At 32.6% G+C, this 21,262-nt stretch overlaps 1 protein-coding gene across 8 annotated transcripts in view; it reads left to right on the top strand.

The window, feature by feature from the left end:
- Positions 1 to 21,262, top strand: part of KANSL1L (KAT8 regulatory NSL complex subunit 1 like) — a 117,470-nt gene that overhangs the window by 8,170 nt on the left and 88,038 nt on the right. For 7 of the 8 annotated variants that reach the window (XM_073218167.1, XM_073218161.1, XM_073218160.1 and 4 more), the window contains exons 2-3: positions 7,691 to 8,804; positions 20,330 to 20,471. In XM_073218167.1, coding sequence (XP_073074268.1) covers positions 7,720 to 8,804; positions 20,330 to 20,471 — 1,227 coding nt within the window. In that variant the 5' untranslated portion in view covers positions 7,691 to 7,719. Of the gene's footprint in view, positions 1 to 5,687; positions 5,930 to 7,690; positions 8,805 to 20,329; positions 20,472 to 21,262 lie in introns of those variants that run through there. The other variant, XM_073218162.1, reaches the window with a different exon arrangement.

Consider the following 21,262-nt stretch of genomic DNA (forward strand, 5'->3'; position numbering starts at 1 on the left):
TCTAACACTTTTATATATAATATATCTGAATTCCATACACTCTGGAAGTTCCTTTCACCTCAGTAACTGAACATTTAAAGTCTCCTTTCAGGGCTCTTTTTTGCAGGTCCTGTTCCTTTGCTCAGATAAATGTGAATGAACCCTAGGGCTTGATCCTGGGTACCTTTCTCTTCTTTAACCCTAGATAAGCTCCTCCTGTCTTTTGGCTTTAAATACTATTTATATGCCAGTAACTCCCTAAAATAATATCTGTAACTATGAGTTCTTGCTTAAACTCTAGACTTGTTTATCCAGCTGCCTGCTCTTGGTTGGCTAATAGGCACTTCAAACTTAACATGCTCCAAACAGAACTTTAAAATTTTTTCCTTCAGCCTCTGCCTTTCCAAGCCTACTCTATTTCAGAAAACAGCAACACTGATCACTTAGTGCTTAAGTTAAAAACCTAGGAGTCATACTTGATTGCTTTCTTTACCTTAAGCCCCATAAAATTTTGGTCATCAAAAGTTTTGTCAGCTCTACCTTGAAACATAACCTAGATTCATCCATTTTCATTACTACTATCTTGGTAGTCTAAGCCACCAAGTGCTGTCTCTCATTTAGGTTACTTCAGCAGCTTTCTAATTGGTCTCCCTGCTTGTTTCTCTTCTTGTAAGTAATTTCCATTCTTTATTCAAAACAAATCTTATCTCTACAGAACAGCCAGAGTAATTTTTAAAAATAAAAATCTAAATTCAAGGCCAAAAAAGGTCACGTTACTCCCTCATACAAATTATCTTCATTGGCTTTCCTTTGACACATAAAATGTCCATGGTTTGGACCCTATTTACCTCTCTGATCTTGCCTCCTGTATCTGTCTCTCTCTGGCTCATTATCTTCTAGATAATTTTGTCATTTTTTATTCCACAAACACCAAATTTATTCCTGCTTTAAAGCTTTCTATTGCTTTTTTTCCTTGGCAGTCTCTTAACCCAGATCTTGGTCGGTTGGTTAATGTCATTTTAGGTCTCCAGGCAGAAATCACCAACACAAAGACCTTCATCTACAAATCTAAGATAACTCCTACTCTAGTGTAGTCGTGCTTGATAACTGTTTAATTTCCATGTGGAACCCTTATTTACTTGATACTCTCTTGTTTGTGTATTTGTTCTTTATCTACCAGTTGCTAGAATTCAAGTTCTTTAAGAGTAAAATCTTACTTTTTCAAGTTCACTGCCACCTTTCCAGTACCTACCATAGTGTCTATTACACATTGCTCAATAAATATATTAACTGAATTGTTGAATATTTGGTTTTAGGTCAAATATATATTAAATGGAGGTTAAAATCTAGCTTCTACAAAAAATAGACAAACTATATTCTGATTAAAATTGGCTATTTCTTCACTTTCTGCTTTAAAAAGTCAGCTGTTTTTTCCTGTACTTTTTGGAAATTTTTATTTATTTATTTATTTTTATAAGATGAAAGAAGTTTTCAGCTGCCATTCACAAGCACTTCTCTATTAGTAACATTGTGGAATGGGTAGTCTTTATACCCAAATGAAAACCAGATGATTTTTCTTGTATTTAGATATTCTCACTCTCTTGTTTTTTAAATTGGTTTCTGAAATACTCGAGACATCTTTAAGTGCTATAAAGTAGTTGTGATCATATGGAATACAGGTTATGGAACTAATAGAAATATCTTGAGGTAAATTTGCATAATTATTTGTTATTTTATGTCCTCAAATCAGTATTCCTTATGCATTTTGCCTCTAACCAGTAGTCCATTAGGCATAAAAATGAAATAATATGTAATTGAAAATAATTAAAATTTGGAACTGTGTAATGGTTGAAAGCATTATTCAGAGTTCACTTGACTGGTAAACTCAGTGATTTTTTTTTTAGGAGTATGCACATCTGATTTCTACTAATTCCTGAACTTTTATCTTCCACGTATATATGTCACAGTCTCTCAAATTACTATGTTTTGAATAATTAAAAAATGTTTTATTTAGTACTTATTTTAATTTTGAAGAAATCCAGTTTATCACATTTTTTCTTTTTTAAATGAAGGTTTTGGTGTCATATCTAAAAAAATCTTTGACTAATCCAATATCAAAGATTTTTTTCATTCTTTTTTTTCCTAGAAGTTTTATGGTTTAAGTTTTTAGGTTTATGATCATTCTGATGGATGTAACCATTTTTATATGAAGTATGATGGAGTATGGGTTATGACGGCTCAGTTTATTGCACATCGATTCATATTGATGCATATTGATTGTCCCAGAACCATTTGTCAAGGAAAAAAACAAGTTTTTCTACATTCAATTACCATTACATCTTTGTCAAAAATCAAGTGACCGTATGTTTGTTGGTATATTTGGAGTTCTGTATTCCTTCCATTGGTCTGTGTATCCACATTCTTTTGCCAATGCCACACTTACTTTGACTACTGTAAGTAGATAGGTAATCTGAGTCCTTCAGCTTTATTCTTTTTCATGTTTTGACTATTCTAGTTCTGTTCACTTTCCATGTAAATTTTGGAATCAGCTTGTTGATATCAGCAAAAAATTCTGATAGTGATTGAGATAATGTTGAGTCTATAGATGAATTTAAGAAGAATTAACATGGTACTCTTACTGAGTAATCTAATTGTTACAGTGTATCACTCCAATTAGGTCTTCCTTGTTTTTTCTTTATTGTGTTTTTTTTTTAATATATAGATCCTGCACATATTTTGTTAGACTCATACCTAGGTATGTTATTTTTTTGGAGCTATTGGAATCAATATTGTTTTTAAAACTTATATTTCCAGTTCATTTATCTTGTCTTTTCATTTCCTACATCTGTGACCTTAGTAAGCTCATTAGATCTAGTAGCTTTTTAATAAACCCCTTAGTATTTTCTGTTTAGAAAGCCATTTCATCTGTAAATAGACACAGTTTTGCTTTTTTACTTTTCAATCTGTATGCTTTCTATTTCATTTTTCTTTTCCTGTTCCACTGGCTAGGACTTCTAGTATGATGGTGAATAGGAGTGGTGAGAACAGACACCTTGCCTTATTCCCAATTTTAGGGCAAAAATATTCAACCTTTCACCATTAATTATGAAGTGATTTTTAGTCTTCCATAAAGATACTTTTTATCGGATTAAGCAATTTCCCTCATTTTCCTAATTTGCTGAGTTTTATTTTCTTTCCTAATCATGAATGGATATTGAAATTTGTCAAATGCATTTTCTTTAGATCATATTTTTCTTTATTAAGACCGTATTTTTTGACATGATGAATTTCAGTGATTGACTTTTTAATGTTGAACTGGTCTTATATTTATGGAATAAGCCATGTTTGGGTTGTGACCTATTAATTGTTTTTATATGTTGCTATGGGTTTATTTTAGAAATAACTGAAACAGGTGTTGTTACTATTCATTACTGTGTAAAACCTGGGCCACCTTTAAAAGTCATGACCCATTTGTTTGTTTGTTTATTAATTCAGTCAACAAATATCTGTCAGTTACTATTGTACCAGGCATTGTTTTAAGTGCTGGGGATTAGAATATTTAACAAAATAGAGTTCTGCCTTTAAACTATATTCTTCTCAAGAATGTAATAAACTATATTCTTCTCAAGAATGTTAGGTAGTGATTACTGCTATGAGGAACAAAGCAGCATAAGGAATGGAGAGTCATTGAGGGGCTAAAGGTATTTTAAATATATTGGTCAAGTCAGGACTCTTTGATGAGCAGAAGCATGAGGTGAAGGAGCCAGCCATCTTATCTGTGGAAAATTGTTCCAGACTGATAGAACTGTAAATACAAATTCCCTGAGGGAGGGACTTGCTTGGGATGTTTCAAGAATAGTAAGGGGCCAGTGTTTCTAGACTGTAGTACTTCATGGAGAGAATTGTAGAAGTAGTCAGGGACCTGATAATTTAGAACTTTGTCAGCCACAGTAAGGATGACTGGATTTTATTCTAAGTATAACAATAACCACTTAACTTATTTGCCAGATATTTATTGAGCATCTGCTCTATGTCTGATACTTCTGCATGTTGACAATATTGTAGTTAACAAAATGGTCAAAAATCCAAGACTTCATAGATCTAGAAATATTAGTGATAAGTATAGTTTATGTAATACGGGGGTAGTCAGAAGTGGTAGAGTTTGGAGTAATCACGTAGGAAACATTGTTATACACAATGATGATATATTTAAATAATTTAGAAAATCGGCATAAATGCACTTACATTTTATGCTAAAACTATATGAAAATTCAGTCCTTATTTATTTATAGGAAACATATCTATTTTCATGATTTCTTTTGGTTGCAAAGTACAGAGACTTTCAGGCTAGGATTTTTTATAAGGATACACTTGGGAATAGAATATAGAGGAACTTTATGGTAAAGTCCTAGAGTAGGAATTGTGATGTGGCTGGGCCTTCCAGAGACTAGAACCCAAAAGTCCTCATATCCAAGTATATTAGCTATTTATTGCTGTGTAACAAATTACTCCAAAATTTAGTGGCTTAAGGCATATTTATTTCACAGTTTCCAAGGGTCAGGAATCTCGGCATGGCTTAACTGGATGCCTCTGGCTCAAGGTTTCTCACAAGGCTGTACTCTAGGTGCTGACTGGGACTGCATCATCTGAAGGCTTGACTGGAGAAGACTGCTTCTCAGATCATTCACATGCCTGTTGGCTTTAGGTCATTGCTGTCTGTTGGCTGGAGACCTTAGTTCATTGCCATGTGGATCTTTCCATCTCACAACATGGCTGCTGGCATCCCAGAGTTCAGGAGTGAGAGAAGGTGACAAGATGGAAGCCAGTCTCTTTATAATCTAATCCCAGAAGTGATACTCCCATCATATTTGCTGCATTCTGTTTGTTAGAAGCAACTCACTAAATCCAGTCCACATTCAAGAGGAGAGGATTATACAAGCAGGATGTGAATGCCAGGAGATGGGGACTTTAAGATCATTTTCAAAGCTGTCTGTCATATCAGATAAGCCCAAGAGATCTCAACAGTTTTTGTGTGTGTGTGTGTGTGTGTGTGTGTGTGTGTGTGTGTGTGTGTGTTTTATTCTAGTTCTCTTCCATAAATGTGCCTTAGCGAGCTCCTAATCTCTACATATCTTACCATTTTTTGTTACCAACTCTAGTTCTTAGCTATTGATCTGTATATCTTTTTTCTACCTCTCTTTAGTTTTCCCTTATATTTAGTTATTCAGGGCCTGTAATGAACTCTACTGCCTCATGACATTTTCTGCCCTGCTGATAGCCACTTTACTTATATCCTTAGCACCCTTTATATATTTGAGAGGGTTCAGAAGGTGAGTAGGCAGGGAATAGAACATATCTTTGGGGTATGACTACATCATCAGCAAGAACTGTGATTAATGCAGTTTTCCTTAGTGAACAGTGTAGTTATCTAGATACTATTTTAGGTATTTTTTTTATATGTTTAAAAGATAAAGGTCATTGAGTTTGTTAAAGTGACACATTGAATAGTGAAAGAAAAATTACTAATACTAGGTTGTTTTATAATTTCTCTATTTCTCATAAAAATTGAGTGAAAAATATATATTTTAAAAATCTAGTAATCATTTTTTATTTCCTTTTTTTGGGGACTTAGGATAAATGGGAATCTTATATATAAGATTTATTATTTTTTAGATATATAAGAATATAAAAATATTGAGACATACTGAATTTGGAGAGAAGATTGTACAGAAATCTACTTTTTTTGAGACATTATACAGTTAAGTATAAAAAAGGCAGACATCTGTATTTTCATTACAAAGAATGAAATGCAACATTAATTTTGCATTTACTCTTTTTCCCTGAGGTAACAAAATTTTGTAGTTAAAACTCAACTCCTCTTAAACCACCACTCTTAGTTCTGTTTCCCATGAAACATAACTTACCTGATGCAACTGCTCTTAGAAGTTTGGTGGGTATTCTTTGGCTCATTTTTTATTCTTACGAACACATAAACACAGATATATGTACATATACATGAATTGTTTTGTGCTTGTATTTTATTTATATAGTTCCATACTATATATATGCTGTACTTTTTTTCCTTTTTAACTTTATACTGTTTTTGAGGTTTGTTCATATTAAAACCTAGAGGTCCAGGCCATTCTTTTATAACTACTATATCATGTTTCACCATGTTTATTATGTAGTCTGCTACTGTTAAACATTTAGGGTGCTTTGAAATAATGTATTGCTGTTATACTGCTTTCTTGTGCACCTGTGACAAACACATTTTCCACATTATTGTCAAAGTACTGAATCAATTTATTGTCCAAATACATGTAAGAAATCTTATTTATCCATACTCCCAATGTAAGTGACATTTTCAGACTAAAACATTCTTTTCAGATTGGTCATTGGAAAACTAGTCTCTTGCTTTATTAATCTACATTTCCTTCATTACTAGTGAGACCAAGTATATGTGTAATGACCATTTGTATATCATTATCTGTGAAGTGCATGACTACTGTATACTTTGCCTAGTTCTAGGAGTTCTTTATATATTCTGAATACTAATCCTTTGTTATATATGTTGCAGATTCCTTCTCCTAGTCAGTCTATCACTTGCCTTTAACCCTGTGTATGTTTTTTTTAAACTGCATAGAAAGTTTTACTCCTTTTTTTCCTTTTGATCATTCATGTTAGTCTTTGCAAAGAATCAGCTTTTGGTATTGTTTTTAAATAGGAATGAATGATATAGAGTTAAGGTTAGCACCTGGGGACATATAATATGGGAGGGTGGCCATTTAAATGACTATTTACTGTCATGTGCTTTGAAACAAAAGCTATGAGTGTCATAGTTGCAAAGTATCTTCAAAAACTTATAATTGTCAATGATATAAAAATTTTTCACTAACTATTCAGTCTTCATAATTTTTAATGGTACTGGCTTAACATTTGTCATGAATCAGAATATATGGTTTTATTTTGGTAAAATACAATGAAATGTGTTTAATTATCGTATTAATTATTAGTGGTCATCTGTCACAGTCCCCACTATTTTTCAGGTAAGAATAGCAACTTTTATAATGATAACTGATGACTGTGCACTTATGAAAAGGGAAAAATTATTGCAGATACTTTTTCAGGAAAAAATTTTGCACATTGCAGATTAGGGGAGTTTGTGCTATCACATTATTTTGAACAGCTATGAAATTGTATACTTTTTGTTTATATTTCAGTTTACTTACATCTTCTAGCATTATTTAGCATATTTTAGTTATTGTTAATACTGTTCAGATTGTGAAGTTTAACTTGAGAAGTGGCATCTTTGAGCAATTTATTATTTTTTATAAAGAAAAGTAATTACTTCTGAAAGTATGGGATTGACATATTTGCAAGTATGAGTACCAAATTCCAGGCTGAAATTTTTCTTTTGACTCTTCACTAAACACTGTAAAAAAAATGGCATCTTGATGTCAGATCCACAATAATTTGTATAACACTTATTTGGTTAGGTAATGTGCAACTTTAATTGGAGTTTTGTGTATTAGGCCCATATAATGAAGAATAGACCCTGTTGAATTCCTTATGAGCTAAGAGCAGAGTTTGAAAATAAGAGTTTGGTTCCATTCATGTGTTAATCAGAAATATTAAAAATTTTGCCCTTGGAAAATGTATAAGCAAAAACTTCTTTCTAGATATTTGATCATTTGTTTTTACATTACTTTAGGTTTCCAGTAATTATCTGCAGTATTCGCCATGACCCCAGCTCTGAGGGAGGCAGCAGCAGCAGCAAAGGGTATCTGCTTTTCATCTTTACCAAGTACCATGGAGTCTGACAAGATGCTGTGCATGGGAAGTCCAAGAGCTGTAGATGATGAAAAGCTACAGGGAGATAATTTCTCTCAGATACTGGGATTTCCAACTCCCGAACCTACATTTAACACTAATTTTGTGAATTTAAAACATTTTGGCTCCCCTCAGTCTTCAGAACATTATCAGACACTTCTTCTAATGAGTTCTAATTCTACATTAAGTAAATACAATGAGAATTATAAACAAAAGAAATGTGGGGAACCCAATTGTAATAAACTGAAAAATGTATTGTGTAATGGCAGCAACATTCAGCTCAGTAAAATCTGTCATTCTCATTCTGAAGAGTTCATCAAAAAGGAAGATACTGCAAGCCAGTGCATGACAGATGTACAAATTATTTTGGATTCGAATAAAACCAAAGACACTAATGTAGATAAAATACAACTGCAAAGCTGTAAATGCCAAACAAATGCACTTTGGGATAAACTTACTGATGCTGAGATTAAAAAGGGTGTATTGCACTGTGCTCAAAAGAATATTGGGCCTGGCCACTTAAATGTGCCTATTTGTTCCTCAGCTGCTGAAAAAGAGGAGGAAGTGAATGCTCGTTTACTTCATTGTGTAAGCAAACAGAAAATCTTACTTAGCCAGGCTAGAAGAACTCAGAAACATTTGCAGATGCTCCTGGCAAAGCATGTTGTTAAGCACTATGGTCAGCAAATGAAATTTTCTATGAAACATCAACTCCCCAAAATGAAGACCTTTCATGAACCTACTACGATTTTGGATAACAGTTTACCTAAGTGCACTGAAATTAAGCCAGATGTCAACATGTTGACTGCAGAGAATAGACTGTGGGATAATACAAAAAATGGCTTTGCACGGCGTACAGCTGCAGAAATTCAAAGATTTGCACTGTCTGCTACAGGACTATTGTCTCATGTTGAAGAGGGTCTGGATTCTGATGCAACTGATAGCAGCTCTGATGATGACTTGGATGAATATACCATTAGGAAAAATGTGGCAGTGTAAGTGCAAAATTATTATTAGACCTTCTACTGTTCTATATATAGCACCAATTTTTAATATAGCACCTTGATTTCAAGATAAGTTAAAAGGAAATACATTTTTCTAAAATCTTAACACCATACTCTAAGTTATAAAACCTTGGTGATTTACTCAACTGCTCTGACTAGAATAAATCCTAGATTTTTAAAATGATTATTTTATCTAATAAAAACTAATTAGCTATAAGTAAGCATTTTCCTATTGTATAGAGTAGGCTATAAAAAGGGCTTAAAATTTTATTTAAGTGATCTAGCCAATATGTACAGCTAAATTAAAAAAATTCAGCCTGCAACATAGGGAGCCCTCATTGCTTTCAGGAGTTACCAGTTGAGAGTATGTATATATAAGTTGACCTGCTTCTTTTTTTTTTTTACTATTCATATACTCATATCACAGCTTTCAACTGTTGTCTTTACCAGCTTAGTCAATTTCTACTAGATTAACATAACCAAACAGAATTATAATGTCAGCTATTAGATACCTATTGAATGCTTATTATATGCTGGACCCTAGAGATTCATTTGTGGACAGAATACTCATAGCCTTTACACTCTTGGGAATCTACTTCAAAGAGCTATATTTGTATATTTAAAAAACAAACCAGAACAAAGCAAAAACACAGAGGAAAAAAAATATTATTTATTACACTATGTTAACACTCCAGAACAGCTCTGATAGAAGTTTCTGAGATGATAGAAATGTTCTGTTTCTGTGGTAGTTACTAAGCTTTAGCTTTGTGTGGCTATTGAACACTTGAAATGTAGCTAGTACAGCTGAGGAATTGAATTTTTAATTTTATTTAGTTGAATACATTTTAATTAAATATCCAGATAGAACGTAGGTTTTAATCAAGCTTTCAGGGGATCTGCTAATGTCCCTAAATTGATGTGAAATACTGGTAGGTATGTGGCATTTGGGGAGGAAGAAGTCCATGATTTCTATCAAATTCTCAAAGATGAATGAGAATCATAATGAAATTAAAAACTGAACACATTATTCTTTACTAATAGATTAGCATATTAGTTTTTAATAAGGAGGAATAAAATGAAAAGCAAAATGAGCATTCTAGTCATTTGCTGTTCTGTTATCTATTTGAAATGTGTTCAAATATGGGAACTAGTAGTTATTGAGCACATATTTTTCTGACTGGCATTGTGCTAGTCACTTTACATACTGTGTATTATTTAATCATTTCACCAACCATGGGAGGTTATTGTTATTTTTATTTCACTTAAGAAGAAACAGGCTCAGCATGGTTAAGTAACTTGCCCATAGTCAAAAAGCTAAGTAAGTAGTGGGGCAAGCAGTCTTGCCCATGTATGTGAGGGTTTAAACCCACGCTCTTTCTATTGGACCATGCAAGTTTGTCAGCGTGATATCATTGATGCTTATAGCTACAAGATTATTAAGCAGACATTCAGAATGAAGTCCAGACATTTCCAATTTTCATATTTATAATGCTTTTGAAGTAATTCAACGTAAAAAAATTTAACAGATAAATTCAGTAAATTATTTACTTTTTTGTTGTTGAGAAGAACTGACAGGTAGGTTTTTCTAAGCTAGAAATAAGAAAATCACGTCTTCTTAGATTATTTTGATTTTCATTTAGTATTCTTTTTCATTGATCTGTACTTTCTCTGCTATACAGTTTATCATTAAATCATATTTTGTCCCATATGATTTGCTAATATCTAATAGTTTTAATAACCAAATACCTAATAAGGGTGGAAACCACATTGTAAACTTTTAAAAAATTACATATATCAAGCATATATATGCTAATTTGTCAAAACATTTTGTTTGCATTTACTCCTTGAGTTTAATGAAAGAATACTAAGCTCTGACATTTATATAAAATATATACAAATGGGGAAATTCAAACTTGGAAGAAATTTTTATGCCAAGCATAAGTAATACTCATCTCATGGATATTACTTTGCCAGTTTATTGAGAAAAATTGAAGTGAAATAGCATGGAAGAAAATTGGGTTCAGGCTTTGAAAGTTTATTTCTCATTCTTTTTCCTATAATCATCTGAAAGGGCTTCAGAGACACACACTACACATACATTTCAGGAAAATGATGAGTCTAAAAAGTTTAATATTAATTCTTTAAGATCATTTCTAGCCTCTTGCTTTATTGACTATTAAGTCTTATGCCTTAGTTATTAAAGTTCATATCTATATTCCTAGAGGTTAAATAACTGTTCTAAGGTTAAACTTGTCTGATTCAAATTGATACCACTTAATTTATATAACTGAATTTTTATTTCACTGAATATTTGATAGTTTAGGCTTTTTGTTTGGTTTTTAATATTTGAACTCTGTTTGACATTTCTTGACTTTATATACCTCCCCAAAACTTACATTTATCATCGTAATTTTTTTTTCCTTTTTAGTTTGTTTTTCTTTACATTTCTGGACTCTCATTTTTCAAATGTAGTTAAGTATTTTTAATGAATAAAGTTCAGAATTGCACCTTAAGCATAAAATAGGTTAAATATGCATTTTGTAAATCTAAATTTTTTAGTGTTAACAATTAAATTTTCATTACTGAATGTGAATAGACTTCTCAGCTTAAATCATGAGGTGTATAGTGTGTTACTAAAGTTGACTTCAGCTAAATTTTAAGCAGCTTAAAAGAGAATGCTATTTTTTCTGTCATTGTATTCCCTCTACCTAGCACTGTCTATTTTAAGTGGTTTCTTGGTATTTATTGAGTGAATGAATTTTACTGTATATGTGTATTTGTGAAGTTATAAAAATTGGGGCTGGCAATCTGTGAAATTTCTTTCTCTATATGTTTATCTTTTCTTCTTCCATCCTGTAGTTTATCTTTACTTGATTTCACCCTCCTTTCTTCCTTTGTTTCTAGTAAACTGGCCACAAGATGTATCTTATAAATCTTAGACCAAAATGAGTGTGTATTCAGCGTATGAATGAAACATGCCAATATATGGATACTTAAAAGTAGTTATTTTATAATATTTAACATTTGCAACTTTTTAAAGTTAATAAACTATATTATATTTATCTTAAAATACTTACATTATGTTATTATAAATGCCCTTTTTTTTTAAGTTGGTAGCCCTGATAAGAAAAATAAATTCGTTTGCTCTGATCAGGTAATTTAGCTGTGAAAATATCAGTGTTTTAGGAAATTGGAAAGCACTCACATTAACCATCACCATTACCACTGTTATTTTAAATATAGATTTCACTTTCCCCTTTTCTTTTCTCTACAAAAATGTAGGCGGTATATTAATTCATAATGACATTACTGATATACTTAAAAAATAACTGGGTTAAGAGATGGTGTCATTAAAAGTTTTTTTAATGTCAGTTTTCTTTGGAAAGGATAATAGGAGTATTTTATGTTTTAGTAGGTTTGAGATATTGTACTATAATATGAGTGGGAACTGCCCCCTACTCCACCCCTCAGCCTCTGCAAGGTTTTCTGTTTCTTTGATGAAGAAACGTAGGTTCTGGGCATACTTGTTGTGATTTTGGCTAATTCTGTGACACTGAACAAAGGTTAAGGTTACTCTTCACCATCTGTATCAGATTCTTCTCCTTGGATCTATCTTATCCTGGAGATAGATGAAGTAAATGTAAACTATACAAATAAAGCAGTTATTTGACAGTAAGTGAGTGTCTTTGCAAGCAAATTACTACTGTGGAAGACTAGATTAATACTCCATGGGTGACTTGGGGAGCCAGCGTGAATAAATGAGTTAACTCATTTGAAAGGTGAGGAAGTTGAGTATTTGTACATCAAATCCCATCAGTTACTTCGTTGTGCTAATTCCCTAGCAATTCTGTTCTGCTGCTTGGGTTACAAAGCAGGTTCAAGCAACAAAGCCTTCAGTCAGAGAAACAGATGCTGGCAGTTGGAAGTCAAGTCTGTGTGTGCTGAGCTGGTAAATGGGAGGAATGTGGGTGGGTCACTGACAGACTGCTGCAATTATGTTACCTCTCATCTGTAAGGCCTTAGAATTCTAGCATTTTTTTTCTTTTATTTTATTCTGAGAAATGATGATCAGTTACTTTATTACACAGTGCATATGTAGTAAACTCAGATGTTGACAAAGACATGTTGTCCTCCAAGGTTGTAAAAAGGGGGAAATACAGTTTCTTGTCTTATTTGATGAAACCTGCCGGTATCTTCCAGTTCACCCAACCGTGTTGGGTATTGGGAGAGAAATCCCTTTGTTTCCTTAGATTAGTCCTCATATATTCAAATTTTCTTTGAGTTTTTACTTAAGTATGTAAATTGGCAGTCTTGGTAAGGAAATCTTTTTAAACAAATACAGACATCCACCTAGAAAGGAGGCAGAATTGTTGATGTTTAGCTACATGGTGTCAGGTGAATCTTTACAGATTGAAAGACAACAGAACGAAGTAACTCTTGCAGATCCACAGAAATGAATACTCACAGTTGTCTTTGTGCTTTCCAATTTTGCCAGTAGAAAGAAAAGATGTTGGGTGATGAATATCCTTTTGAGGAATGGATAAATAGGAGTATAAACTCAATATGACCATTCACAGAGTAGAGACAAGTAATATTTCATTAATAAGGTACAAATAAGAGTACTTTTACATTTGTATAATGTAAAGTTGACATTGTTTTTGCATATATTACCTTTTAAATTCTCTACACTTTGGAAATAGGTAAAACTTTGATTTTGTTTTATTTTACTTATATGGGAACAAAGAAAATACTGAATGAAACACAATCCTAGAGAAATTGCAATGATACTTGAATGAGAGTTTGTCCTAAGGGAAGAACATAAATTCAAAAGTGTAATTGCAAAATGGATTAATAGTTACAAAAGGATAAACATATATTGTGGCGTATGGACATAGTTGAGGAAAGTAATATTTAAAATAAGCCCTTTGTTTTGTATTTTTTTAAACTAATAAACTTATTTTAGAGCAGTTTTAGGTTCATAGCAAAATTGAGCAGAAAGTAGAGTTCCCATATACCCCTTGTCTCCCCATACTCACAGCCTCCCCACCTATCAACATATCCCCTACCACAGAGGTACTATTTCTAAAATCAGTGAACTTTTATAAAACATGTTGTTATCCAAAGTCCACAGTTTGCATTAGAGTTCACTGTTGGAATCATACATTCTATGAGTTTGGATAAATGTATAATGACATGTATCTATCATTGTAGTATTATACAGAATAGCTTCCTAAATAATAATTTCACTCTGCTACTCAGTTCTCCCCTACAACTCAACTGGCAACCACTGATTTTTTACTGTCTCCATAGTTTTGCCTTTTCCATAATTTCATATAGTTGGAATTATACAGTATGTAGATTTTTCAGATTGGTTCCTTTCACTTAGTAATATGTATTTAAGTTTCTTCCATACTGTTTCTTGGCTTGATAGCTCAATTCTTTGTGGTACTGAATAATACTCCATTGTCTGGATGTAGACTAATTTATTTATTCATTCACCTGTTGAAATGTGTCTTGGTTGCTTCCAGATTTTAAAAATTATGAATAAGACACTGTAAACATCCACATGCAGGTTTTCATGTAGACATACATTTTCAGTTCATTTAGGTAAACACCAAGAAGTGCATTTGCTGGATCATGTGGTAAGAGTATATGTTTAGTTTTGTAAGAAACTCCCATACTTCTTCCAAAGTAGCTATATTTTTTTGTACCCCAACTAACAGTGAATGAGAATTCCTATTGTTCCAAATCCTTGCCAGTTTGAGGTTATCAGAGCTTTGTATTTGGCTAGTCTAAGAGGTAGTGGTATCTTACTGTTTTAATTTGCAATTCCCTGATGACAGATGATGTTGAACATCTTTTCATGTTTACTTACCATATATCTGTCTTTGATGAAGTGGTCAAGCCTTTTGACTATTTTTTAGTTGGGTTGTTCATTTCTTACTGTTGAGTTTTAAGAGTTCTTTGTGTATTTTGGATAACAGTCCTTTATCAGATAAGCTTCCATAAATATTTTCTCCCAGCCTGTGGCTGTGGCTTGTCTTCTCATTCTTTTGACAGTGAATTTTTAGAAGAGAAGTTTTAACTTTATTGAAGTCTAGCTTTTCAATTGTTTCTTTCATGATTCATACCTTTGGTGTTGTACTTGAAGTGTCATCACCATATGCAAGGTGATGTAGATTTTCCCCTGTGTTATCTTCTAGGAGTTTTGTAGTTTTGTTTTACTTTTAGGTTTGTGATCCGTTCTGAGGTAATTCTTGCAGAAAGTGTAAGGTTGATGTTTAGATTCATTGTTTTGCAGTGAACCTTTTTTTCCAACAACATTCATTAAAGAGATGGTCACTTTCCCCTTTGTGTCACCTTTGCTTCTTTATCAAATATTAGATGACAATATTTATGTGAGTTTATTTTTTGGCTCTTTATTCTGTTCATTTTATCTGTGCTTTTGCCAATACTGTGTTGTCCTGATTACTGTTGCTTTATACTAAGTCCTGAATATGGATAGTCCTCTGACTTTGTTTTTTTTCTTCAATATTGTGTTCAGCATGGGTTTTTGGCCTCTCTATACAAACTCTAGACTTAGTTTCTTGATTTCAACAAAGTAACTTACTGGGGATTTGATTGGTTTGGGGAAAAACTGACATACTGACAGTATTGAGTCTTCTATCCATGGAATATCTACTTTATTTCTTTGATATCTCTTATCAGAGTTTTATAATTTTCCTCATACAGATTTTGCACATATTTTCATAAGACTTATACCTAAATATTTTATTTTGGGGGATACTGATATAAATGGTTATTAGCCTAAAAGCTAAAACTCTAAAACTTACTGATTTTTAAACATGAATAAATCTTCATGACTTTGTTAGGGAAAAATTTCCTGACATGAAAATACCTTTCCACAGATGGAAAGTTTGATAAACTGGGAATCATCAAAATTGGAATATTTTGTTGTTCAAAGGCCCCTTAGGAAAATGAAAAATTAGCTATTGGGAGTTATATGTGTTCCCAACATGAATAGTCTGACACAGATCTTGTATCAATAAGAAGATAACCCATTAAACAGAAGTCAAAGATTTGAACACTTTATCAAACAATTCATTTGGAAGCATAGTAAGCATACAAAAACAGACTCTGCATCAGAGATTAGAAAACTGTGATCCATGGACTAAATCCAGCCCATTACCCATTTTGGTAAACAAAGTTTTGTTGGAACACAGTCACACCCATGCATTTATGGGTGCTATCATGCTCTAATGTCAGAATTGAGCAGTTATTAAAGAGACCATGTGGCCCACAAAGCCTAAAACATTTACTATCTCCCTCTTACAGAAGAAGTTTGCCACCCTGGTCTAAAGGAATCAAATTACGGAGAAGATGTTCCTAGTTGAACAAATATCAGTAGAGAAGTTTGGCCTAATTTAATATACTTTTCCTAGGACAAGCCTTATTTTTGGGAGGATTGTCATTTTAACAATTGGATCTTTTGATTTTTTTGTCATAGTTAATGAATTGTTATTAGTAAGCTAACAAAATATTTATATTAAGGCAAAATTAATTTATACAAGTCCCTCTTTAAGTCTTGGTTACTTAAGATGTCATATTAGAAAGCTCTTCTTATTCTGAGCAATTGCACTTCAAAGTCAAAACAGGGATGTAGGTTCACGATGTTGACAAGAAATTAGTACCAAGAGAAATCGTACTCAAAATCACTTGGTTTAAACACCTTGTACTTAACTTCCTTCAGCAAGGTAAGTGCTGACTGCAAACAAGCAAGGATGGGGATTATAGACATATGCTGCCGTTCTGGAAACCTGACTGACTAGTCTCACTGTCCAGGTGGTCTCCACTAACAGATGTCTTTGCCCTGATTTTCACAGGAAGTAGAAGCCCTACCTTATTATGGTCAGTATGTGGTTGTCTGTGATCAGTTGATACTCTCCAAGGAGATGCAGGGAGTCAGTGTCCTTAGTGGCTAGACAGGGCAGGCTTCCATGCTCATTGGGGAGTGTTTATCTGGCCAGTCTGGGTATGCCTTACATTCTCACTGGTCTGTTGTTCCAACAGCTATGTTCTGATGGGTTACACTCTAAGGTATATAAACCATTATATCAACGGTTATTTAAGTTGTTTACTTAAAACATATTTTGACTTTGGGGAACAACAGGTGTTAATCTCAGAGTGAGATAGCAATAGGCTTATCTGTAACTTTTTTACAACCTTAATTTTATAGAAAAGCATGTTTTCAAACAAGGGAGCATTTTTGGTGGAAAAACTTGTTTGCCACTTTAAAGCATAGCAGACAGATTTTATTTGCTACTATTAAAATGTAGGATAAGATATCCTATACAGAAAATTCCTTTCACATGTTACAAAGCCCAGCATTATTTACTTTACTTGAATTTGGTATTACTATTTTTCTATGTTAGTATAATTCAATGTAGTGTTAGTATAATTTAATATAGTATATGCATATAAAAATGATTTTTGTTTTTTGTTGCTAAATTTAGTTTTAGCATCAGAATGTTTTTTTTTTCCTTTCTTATGTTTATTTGTTAAAAAAATATTTACTGCCAGACATTGTGTGAGATTAAGTGTTAGGATTCAGTGGTGATTCAAGAAAAAGATAAAGTCCCTGCTCTCATGGGGTGTGCAGCCTAAAGAGAGAGAGAGACATTAATCAAATTATCACCCAAATGCATACTTACAAATTCCCATATGAGCTGAGAAGCAGAGCCATCTGCAAGCAATCAACTCAGCAAGGGTCTATATTAACAAAACTTTACTATCGATTATCTTCATTAACAGGACTTACATCCAGAAAGCTATAGTTACAAATAGCTGTATTGTTTGGTTGGGAAAATATTTATCCAATCTTTATTATTGGATGAAAAATATCCAAATTGAGGCTTCCCAGCTAGCTCTCTTTAGGGTAAATACCCTTTCTCAGAGCGAGAGGTTGCTTAGCTGCACTTATCAAATAACTTTTCACGACTGCTTCCAAATCCTTTTTTTTTTTTTTTTTGAGAGGGCATCTCTCATATTTATTGATCAAATGGTTGTTAACAACAATAAAATTCTGTATAGGGGGGTCAATAGCATCAGAATATTTTTGCTAGAAGTAGAAAACAAACTCCATAAAATTTTTCTCTTTTCTCTGTATTTGACCATTAGTCATCACTTTGATAACCAAGCAAACTGCATGTTATAGAAAAATTTTCCATCTGAAACAAAATTTAATGAAAGAAATGTTCAAGATCATCTTTGATTTCTCCTTACTTATGCCCCCTTACTTATGCCCACACCATACTTTTGCAAGCCCTATCAAATATAAAATGAACCCCTGAATTCATCTTTTATCTTCATTTCTTCTTTATCTCCTCCCCCCTTTCTACTTCAGGTTGTTTTCATCTTTTATTCAGTGTTTTAAGTCAGAATAGGCTCTAGTAACAACTCTCCTAACCTCAGCAGTTTATTGAGTTTAACATAGTAAAGGTTTATTGTGGCTTACATAAAGTTCAGTGTGCCAAGGGCTGTGATCCTCTTAGAGTCATACTATCTGCACTAGTGACTTTTAAAGTTGTCATGTAGACTGGAAATGACTCATTTCTGCTCGCAGCCCATTAGTCAGAACTAGTCACATAGCTACAGTCTTAAGTTCAATAAAGGCTGGGAAATGTAGGATAGCACATGAATTATTTGGAGATCACACTTTAACTGTACTACACCTAGATTTATTATAGTTGCATCCTAATTGGTTTCCTTATTATTTCTTCTCATGTCCCACTACAGTGCTTTCTCTAACTAGTAGCCAGAGTGCCTGAAAAAAATATTTTTGTCACTACTTGCTAATAATTTCCTTTTTTGTATAAAATCCAATACTTTGCCGTCACTTTACAACTATTGTATTGTATGGCCTTTGCCTTCCTCTCTAATTTCATGATTGACAGTTAGCATTATTAAATATTATCTATAAATAGTGTACTTTGAATAGGCATTCTCTTTTACTTTGTCCATAGTTATGAAAATATAATTTTAAAAGATGTCAAGTTTACAAAGTCACAAAATAATCATAAGCTGAATAAATAATAATGTCAAGAGAAGTCTTAATTTATAAGAAGATCTCCTCAATGACATCGTATGCAGTTAGAATCTTAAAAAAAATAGCTTTTTGGGAACGTCAATATAATGTAATATCTTTTTATAACGATAAGTTCTATATAATAAAGTTATGATACTGTTTCTCTAACAACAAATGATCTCTTAGAATAAATGTTTTCTAAAGTTTAATGATAGGTAATCATGGTAAATATGTAAAAATTAATAAACTATTTTTTAGGGCAGTCTTAGAGTCACAGCAAAATTGAGCTGAAAATACCAAGTTCCCATATACTCCTGTTCCTACACTTAGGTGTATACCTTATACTGCCTCAGAGTGGTACATTTGTAATAATCTATGAACCTACATTGACACATCATTGTCACTTAAAACCCATAGTTTACATTAGGTTCTGTAATGTATTCCATTACATCCTATGGGTTTTGACAATGCAGTTTTTAGGCAAGTTTTTCATAAAGTTTGTGGTTTGCCTTTAGTAGTTATCACAATTCATTTCTACCTTCAACTTCTGTCATAATTTTCCTTGGCAATCTGAAGTTCCTACCTAATTATGTCAAACAAACACACAATCCCAAATAATAATTTTAGAAGTTGGAGTGGGTTGGAATATTTTCATAAAGTAAGTAATTTGTAATCTCACAAACTGTGGATTAGAGCAATGTCTTTGCCAAGAGAGAGTGGAGCTAGGGTTCAACCCTTATATTTAAATATGCATGAAAGAAGACTTTATGTAAATTCTTTGTCATCTCTGGGCTGTGAATCCTGGAAGTTAGGTTTTTAAAAAGTTGTCTATCTTAAACATCTCAAGACCTGTATGTTTGATATGTTTATTTGAAATGGAGCAGGACATTTATATTTTTTATAACCTTTGACAGTTCTTTAAATTGATTTTAAATTTGTAATTAGCCAATAGTGATTCCTATTTTATCAAATGAAAATTACATATAGTAAATTTGAGCACTCTATGGTTTGTTACATAGATTTAGATCTAGCACAGTTCAAATAAATGACTTGTCATTTGACATCTTTATTCTTGACATCTGCTTACATACAAACACCTCATGTAACAGTTTTCACATGATGTCATTATCATTCTTGTTTCTTTTGTTGGCCAACTCTTGTTTCAGTCCTTGAGCATTAACAAAGTATTAAGTAACAAAGGACATTATCCTACTACTGGACAAATGTGTAACATTGAATAAAAACAGGTATTTGTGGGATAGAAAGATAAATCTTTTTCTCTGGTCAGAATTTGATATGCCATTCTTCTTTCATGTAATTAGATGTTTTGTAAAGGAACTTGGGATTGTAGGATAGGAGTCAAGGAAGTTATTAAGCAGCCTGAAAACTTAATTGTCTTTGTGCTTTGACTAACTGTTTGTCTTGTTCACAGTAACTGTGGTACTGAATGGAAGTGGCTTGTAGATAGAGCAAGAGTTGGCAGCCGATGGACGTGGCTTCAAGCCCAGATTTCAGAGCTAGAATACAAAATCCAACAACTAACGGATATTCACAGGCAGATTCGTGCCTCTAAGGTATTGTCTGTGAGCTTCTATTTTGTTTTTAATTATTATATTTTAGTTTCTCCTCATCTTTCCGTTCAAAATAATTGTTGCAAAGGTTTATAGAAATGTAGTTAATGTTAAGATGTTTGATATATAATTGCTATAAGCTGAAGTTATCTTTGTAATGCCTTTGTATTTATCACCAATATTTTGTTCAATACTTGAGTAGTTCAGAACTTCTTTATTAGATCCCAGTTAATAGAAATGATACCTATTTTTTTTATAAACCTCTACTTTGTTGGCATTTATTTTAACATATGTGAGAAAGTCTAGGTGTATCTTACTTTGAATCTCCTTAGAGATTTTTGTTTTGCCTTAGGAAAAATTATAAACAAACAGTTCTAGAAAGCAGTATAATAACACTTGTGTACCCTTTTCCCAATTATCAGATATTAAGTTTTTACTAGTTTGGGCTTAGCTTTTAATAATAAAACATTGCCTGTACAGTTGAAGTAGTATATAGTCCTTCTTAGTCCCATTCTCTTTCCCCATGCTGGTATAACCACTATTCTGATTCCAACAATTTTTGATATTTATTATAATATTTTTACATGTTTTTATAGTATTAACACATAAGTTTCTGTCTGTACCTACAAATAATAATTTGCCATTCTTTTAAAGTATATATAAATGACACACATAATACAAACTCTATTGTTACTTGCTTGTTTTTGCTCAGTAAAATTTTTATATAGGTTTTTATACTTCCAGCATCTTATTTAATTATCTCTTCTCTTGTTTTGTTTTGATAGACATGTACA

Source organism: Manis javanica, chromosome 12 (assembly GCF_040802235.1).
Source record: "Manis javanica isolate MJ-LG chromosome 12, MJ_LKY, whole genome shotgun sequence".
In the NCBI taxonomy this organism is placed as follows: domain Eukaryota; kingdom Metazoa; phylum Chordata; class Mammalia; order Pholidota; family Manidae; genus Manis; species Manis javanica.